Here is an 8,031-nt window from a genome sequence, read left to right on the forward strand (position 1 = left end):
AAAAGGAATTTAAGGATAATTTTAATATTTTTTTTTCTAATAAATTAATCTAAATTATAAAAATAAAGGAAAAAAAATCTACCATATCATGTCAATTTGGTATCATACCAAAATTTGAATTTATATCATTAAACCATATAATAAAATTTTAACCGTCAAATAAAAACATAAATATACAAGACCTACCGACAAATCAACATGAGGAAAGTACAAAGAAATGAAATTGTAATATAAAGTAATGAGACCATATACAAGACACAAAACAATGAGATTGTGGTAAAATTGAGATAGCCATGTAATACTTTGTGATTGGTGTTAACTTTTTATTTATGTTATTGAATTTTGGCACTTTTTGATGATAGAGTAAACCCTAAAAATAATCCTAATATTTATAAAATATGATATTTTAAAACACCATATAAATATTATCCGTATTACGTTACTCAGATAGCATTTATAATGACTCACTTTCAATCGTGTAGATATTGTCCATTTTGAGCCAAAAGGATCTTTAGAGTTTTAAAATGCATCTATAAAATTAAGAGGAATTCATAGTTATATAATATTAAAAACTTTCCTCCATCAATGTGGGATGTTACCTATTTACTTGAAATTAAAATTATATTTTTATTTTTAAAAAATGAATTACATTTATTTGAAATTATTTCAAAAAACAGTTTTTTAAAACAATGTTCTTTTAAGATTTTTTTTTCAATATAGGTTATTTTCTAAAATAAATTTGATAAAGAAAATTTTATGCCTAAAATAATGGAAATAAATATATTTAAAACTCTGTTTGGATAATGTGTTTTAAAAACATTGTTAAACAAGCTTTAAAACCCATTTGAAAGTAATTCTAAAAGACATTGCTAACCTTTCAAACATTTGAAAATTTTTATCATTCAAGTATTAAAAAATTTAAGAACATTTTATGAAATCAATGTCACATGTACTCTTAATTACTTGTCATCTTATGAGATAATAAAAATTATGATTGTAAGTAAATTTAAAAAATGACATCTTTTTTTTAATCCCTATAAGTAAATTGTGATTTTAAGTAAATTTAGACAAAAATATTCTTCAATAATTTTTTAATCCCTATATTATATCAAATATTTTTTTAATAAAATATTTAAAAATAAAAATATATCAAAATGAGATTATATATATAATTTTCAATACATAAAAGCTTCTCTTTTAATAAAATATTTCTAAAATATTTTAACATGTCACTTTCCTAAGTTGGGAAAAAGTAGGAACTAAGATTAACGTTTTAGGAAAATTCGTCTCATTCTTCAAACACGGCACCGAAATTAATCATGATGTGAGAAACACGTTATTATTGAATAAAATTTTAATAATTATCAAAATTAATTTTATTTTTTAAAAAAAATTATTTTGTCTTAAATATAAAATGAATTACATAACATGGGATAAACACGGTTTGAGAATAAGAGGAATAAAAAAATATTTTGTGGTGTTGAAAATTCAATATTCAAATAAAAATCCATTCAAAATCAAGAAAATAAAAATTTATTTGGTCATGGTTTTTGAAACTTGTTTTTAAAAACAGTTTTTTAAATTAAAAAATAAAAAATAGTTTTTTTTAAAACAAATTTAAGAAAACATGATAAAATGAAGTTATGTTTTGCTTTTAGTTTTAAAAACCGGTAAAAATAATTTTTACTTGTTTTCTATATTTTATTTTGTTTTTTTAAAATTATTTTTAAATTTTTTAAAAAATTAATTTTTATTTTTGAAACAAAAAATTGTTTTTAACTCGTATGGTCAAAGAGGTTCCAAACCGCTTGAATTGAATTTAATCTTTCAACTAATTCTTTGACATAATTTGTCTAGTGTGATTTTAGTTACCCCATTGCCATTTAGGAATTATCATCATCATCATCTTTAATAATAATAATAATAATAATAATATAAAGAATAGATTAATTAATAATTTGTTAAAATGTTTTCAAATATATAAAATAAAATAGAAGGCTCTAAAATATTTTCAAAATGAAATTATAATTAAAAAGCATTCATGTGGAACTACAAAATAAATCGAGCTTATGTCCTTAGAGAAATGTGATTTAAAAAAAAAAAAAAAACAAATTCAAGATGGGAGTTGGTAAAAATTCAAAATAAAGCAAAGAGGGTTGAATTGAATTCAAGTTTTCAACTAACTCATTGACCTTAACCAACCCACATTAAGGTTCCATGCTCAATAAATGACTATAAATTTGGGATTTGAAATTGCTAGAGAGAGAGGATTACTTCTCCTCAAGATTTCTTAATTTTCTTCATACCTTTATTTAATACTCAAAATTTAAATGTATATTAAAAAAAAATTAAACTAAAAATTCAAAATGCCTAAATACCTAAAACAATAATAATAATAATAAATTATTCAAAAATTGAATCAATAAAACAAATTAAAAATGAAAGTGACTTATTAATATTTAAAAAAAAAGAAAAAAAGAAAAAAAAAAAAAAGAGAAGGGAGTGGTTGAAAAAAATTGAAAAAAAACAGAAGAAGAAGAAAGTAAACCTTTAATATTTTATTAAATTGAGAGTGGATGAGGGGTTTAAGAGGAGCGTCTGTGTCTGCTTGATGGAAGGCCTTAACGGTGAATGGCAGAGGAGGAGGGTCCCACCCCCCATGGCCCATTTTCAGCCGACCAGTGCCTCAGTGGCTTTGTCTTTTGCAATGTGCGACCGTCCACCCACGCTGGTCGGTCCCTTTTACGGCTCAAATGCCCTCTATGCCCAATAAAAAAAGAAAAGAAAAGAAAAGAAAAGAAAAACGTATGTCTAACTTGAAATTACCATAATGCCCCCTTGCCATTTCATTTTTTCCCATTTTAAGGTTAAAAAGTTTCCTCGAATTTGCTAAGTTTGTACGAAATTGGAATGATCCTAAATAGTTTCCAAAAAGTCATTTGATTGATAAACCTACCTAACTTGAATAACATGCTCTTATCATAACATGGTCTAATTAATTTATGTCTCATTTAGGATCACTCTTTGTTTTACCTTTAACCCAAAGTTGAAATCATTTTTTTTCAAAAGACGATATTAATATTATGGAAATTTTATTAAACATCAATGACTTTTTGCATAAGTTAAAATAAAATTTCTATCAAAAGCAATATTTTTTTTTAACATTTTCATGAAGGTCTTCTAACATAATTACAAAAAAGAGGTATAAAAATTCTTATAGAATAATGAATTGACTAATTGAAATAATGATGGGCATTTCCGTAATTTCACAAAGAGCAAGGACAATGGAGAAACATGATGACGCAAGTGTGTTTTGCATACAACAAATGCAATTATCTTCACATAATGCAACCCATCCCTATTATGAGCTGAATTATTGACCTAATGAAGGGCATTTTTGTCATTTACCATGAACTATGAACTGTGGAGCAAGTATATCTAATCAAAATTAGGGTAATGCCTTAAGAAATACGGAAGAAAGACAGTGCCCAATGCAGAAGAGTCCCCATTTCAAAAGACGCCCATGTAATAATTCAATTCAGAAACTGCCCAAAACCAATGGGCCCAAACCCTTTATAAAAATTCAAGTCAGCATCAAGCTCCTATCTCAGCCTTATTCAAATTTGATCTGCCAAAAACCTCACATAGAAAGGGGCCCCAAAAGGCAAATACCAAACTAGGAAGAATCTCTAGTTGGGATTTCAAGACTCCTCTCTTCATATTCATAGCTTTTATCTCAAACCCCAAAAGAAAAGCAAAGAAAAAATGAAAAAATGAGAAAAAAACCATAGAAAACTACCTTTCTTTCCTTCCATCCCAAAGAAAGAAAACCCACCTCTGTTCGCATCTTCCCGTTGTAGATGCCTGTGGTTTTCCTCTGAAGATGGTCCAAAGAAAGGTAGGCAACAAGCTTGGAATCCAAGCTGATCATGTTAGTAAGACCGAGAAGCGTTTGGGGAACCTCAAACCGGGGTTTTCCCAGCACCAGGATGGCAGAAACAGGGCTGCTGACATGAAGAAGAAAATGAAGAAATCAAGATCAATCAAGCTTTCAGATATTGAGAGCTTAAGATCATCACCTCTGCAGCCTGACAAGCCGCCTCCTCTCAGTGCCCAACCAGCTGCAGCAAAGCAATCTGTGATCAGGCCACCTGATGGGTCGCCAAATTATATGAAGTCCACCAGCTGTTCTGATGCAAGGAAGGAGAGTTCCCAGGTGAGTCCCCGGAGTCCTCAAACTGGTTCTGGCAGTGGGCGGAGGCTTTCAAGTAATTCAAAAGTTTGCTCCGCTTCCACCCATAGAACTGCAAGAACATCAAGTTTGAAACTGGTGAAGACCTTAACAAAGAGTCCTAGCTTTAAACCGGTGAGAGCTTCTACCAAGAAGTGCTCCAAGGTTGCTCTGTGTGCAGATATGGATGCACATGGAGCTACGTGTTCTTCAACCCTGAAAGATTCCAACTTTCCTGAATATCTCATGCTCAATCCTGGGGGAACTGAATATGAAGGAACTTCAGTTATCAAGGTTTGCCCTTATACTTACTGTTCTCTCAACGGTCATCACCATGCTCCTTTGCCTCCATTGAAGTGCTTCTTGTCAGCAAGGCGACGTGTGCTGAAGACCCAGAAGACTATGAAATTGGAAGCTCTATCCCCGCGAAGAGCTAAGCTGCCTGGTGATGGCATGAAATCAATTGATACTGCGCAGGTGATCATTGATGGGAAACCTGCCATTCAAGAAGTTGATTCAGGTAGCTCAGCAGTGTCCCCTCTCATACAAGAAGTTGGCATGGATTTTTTCATTGAAATCTATGCTAAAAATAGAGATGACTCTGCTGAAGCAATTGGAAGCAACATACCTGATCAGGATGATAAGGAGATAGTTGATGTTGCTGGGGAAACTGGACATCTCAATGACATCATGCCTTCAGTTGAAGATGGTGATGAAACGACAAAAGATGATGGGCAACTTGCAGACAGCGAATCAGATGAACCACCAGTCTCTGAGATTGATTCTGGGGACAATCTGGATCAGAACAGTGATGTCGTTTTCGCTGAAACCTCTTCTGAACGAGACCAGAGGGCAGAGGAAGCAGATGAAGACTATCCACCTTCCTTGGCGCCAGGAGAAATCACTCCTGGATACAGCAGTGATGGGTGGGAATCAAAATCTGAAGCTACTGATATGGACTGGGAAGAGGGGCAATTTTCGGCCCAACATCCTGATAATTCAACTCAAGGCAACGATGAGTCTAATTTGGGAAGCGGTTACCTGGCGGAGATCAAGCATCCTGATTTGCATGATGAACCCACCTCCAAGCCAGATGATATTATCAGCAAGTGCTTTGAGGAGATTTTTTCTGAAGTACAGCAAGAGGTCATTGAAGATGAAAGTTCATGCTTTGAAGTGCAATTCAGCGACAGTGATTCAGATTCAGATAGCATAGACCAGAATTTGGAGAATGATGAATCTAGCCAAATGTCCGAGAGCCCAAATGAAGAGCAAATTTCTTCAATTTTCAAGGAAGTAGCAACTCATGAAGACGAAGATGGAAAGGCCGGGATATCTGATTTCTTCAGCATTCATATTGATTCATCTCCAGTTGAAGAGGCAATTGACGAACCAGTGGCAGCCAATAATGAGAAGAGTGGAGTTTCTGAAGCAGGGTCTTTAATCCTGGAGATGTATCCCCAACTTGGGGATGTTGAAGCCACCGGTGACATTGAAATTGCGGATAAACCTATGATTGATCAACAGGAGAGTGGATTTCTTCAAGATGATGATGCAAATGTGCAGCTCAAGAACCAAGGCTCTGATTCGTCTCAAGATTTTGTCCTGGAGCAGGAACTCATCAATGGTGGTGATGAAGGAGGAAAGGAAGAGAAAGAACAAGCGGATAGTGTTGCTGATAACTGTAAATCAAGTCAAGCATTTTCTGAGGAAAGCCTTCTTGCAGAAACTCAGGATCACCCATGTGACAACAATGTTGAAGACAAGATTGACTCTAAGGAGGATAAAGCTCAAGCTGGGAAGTTCAAAATCACGAGTTCCATGGATTCGGAGGAACACGGTGATTCAAAAATGAAGAAATCTGCTTTAGCTGAAAACAGTGATGGAGAGGTTGATAACATGGAAGTGGAAGATATAACCGAACCAGAAGCAGCAGATACACGCCTCAGTTCCAACAATACAACCAACTCAGAAGTCAGAACTGCATTCTTCCCTGCACGACGCAACACCAACCAAGAACTAGTCACAACCTCCAATAAGCCAAAAGGAGCAATCAGACGCAGGAGACCTGTCAAGGACAATGAAGAACCAAGAAGCTTCAATCCACGTGAACCAAATTACTTGCCACTAGAGCCTGACCCAGAAGCAGAGAAGGTTGATCTCAGGCATCAAATGATGGATGAAAGGAAAAACTCAGAGGAATGGATGCTTGATTTTGCACTCCGCAAGACTGTCACAGAACTTGCTCCAGCTAGGAAGAGGAAAGTGGCACTGCTTGTTGAAGCTTTTGAAACAGTACTCCCATTGCCCAAATATGAAACCCGTATCAGGCATACTTCAGCAGCTTTTGCTCACCCAAGACCCATTCAAGCCTGCAGCTGATGCAGGTTTCTAAGGTAAACGCAAAAACTCTGCATTCTGCAAAGCCTGTGTTCCTGTTGCTTTATTTTATCTACAACTCTATTGTAAGTATAAAATCTAAAAACCTAGACAGTAATCCAACCAATATAAATTAGAGATCAAACCATTCTTTCCCTTTTGTGCAGGTGATAATCAGAGGAAGCAGCTTATGTACAACACTATAACTACAATAAATCGGTGAACTAAGTACTAATATAATTTATCCAAGGTCTGTGTCTAGGAGAAAACTACGGGAGCCAAAAGATCAACTAACAAGTTCTGCAGCTCTTCTCCAGAATCAGATGCAAAACTTATTGAAGGACCCATGGTGAGATGGAGATTGAACTGCACAAACAGTACTGTGTTTCTCCTAAGCTCTGAAACAAATGTTTAAGTTAAGAGCATTGATTTGAATATTTATGTAATAACAATAGTGTGTGGGGAGTTTAGTTTTCTTGGTGTGATAGTATCTATCTATCCTTTGTTGCTGGAGAGGGCACATAACCTCCAGATATTGGTAATTACAATACTGATTGTTCGTTTATTGTTATTATGTATCGATGACCAATTGAGTTGTATCAACATATAACTAATAGTTTCTTTTCCCCTTAATTCTAGTTCCAATTCACACAAGCAATCATCAAAAGATTATGTAGTCTGCAAAAGGATTATTCATTCTGGAAACAGAGTGAATAAACTTTTCAAGTTCGTAAGCATCCATTTCTATTTCCTTTAAACTTTAGAATCTCAATCAGTGGATAGTATAATAACAAAAAGGGTAAAGCATTAATATTTACCGATAAGTAGTAACATCTAAATGCACCAGAAAGGCACATGAGAACTTCCTTTTCATCTGGTTACCTACTGTAACCCAATATCTAAAAACTCAATCTTGGAACTGCCTGATCAACTCTAAATTATGAGCCCATAGACTCAAGAACACTGCACGATGAAGGAGAAGAATGCTAATGACACTGCCACCTCTTGCACATGATGCATCTACCAAGGGATCCCACTGTTAGGCACTTGCCCCTCAGTTAGTCCACACAAAACATGACACCCTATGGGGAATTTGAAGTTTACAAATCTATAAATAAGAATAAATCGAGAATCTACTATTAATGTTTCTATGCTATCACATCAGGCTTGCAGCTTCTCTGAAGGTTAACTGAATAAAGCCTTCCAAAGAAGAGCATGGCATTCTCCAACAACTTCCAAGCATGAAAATTCTTAACATCATGTTTCAATGCATTTCCTCTGGGGGCCTTAAACTTCACCTCCTTAACAGACAAATGAGGTCCATATGTTATTGACTACTAAAATCTCACGCTATAATTTCCCTAATCTTCCAGGTCCACCATTCCTTGCTCTCACTTCTATACCTACAAGCCTACAGTTCC

The 8,031-nt window shown here is 34.3% G+C and overlaps 1 protein-coding gene across 1 annotated transcript; it reads left to right on the forward strand.

Moving 5' to 3' along the window:
- Nucleotides 1–3,642: 3,642 nt before the first annotated feature.
- Nucleotides 3,643–7,243, forward strand: LOC117918265. Its single transcript, XM_034834772.1, has 2 exons — nt 3,643–6,627; nt 6,778–7,243. The coding sequence occupies exon 1, from the start codon at nt 3,884–3,886 to the stop codon at nt 6,611–6,613; it is 2,730 nt and encodes a 909-aa protein (XP_034690663.1). The 5' UTR covers nt 3,643–3,883; the 3' UTR covers nt 6,614–6,627; nt 6,778–7,243.
- Nucleotides 7,244–8,031: the final 788 nt, after the last annotated feature.

This window comes from Vitis riparia, chromosome 7 (genome assembly GCF_004353265.1).
Source record: "Vitis riparia cultivar Riparia Gloire de Montpellier isolate 1030 chromosome 7, EGFV_Vit.rip_1.0, whole genome shotgun sequence".
NCBI classification, from domain to species: Eukaryota; Viridiplantae; Streptophyta; class Magnoliopsida; order Vitales; family Vitaceae; genus Vitis; species Vitis riparia.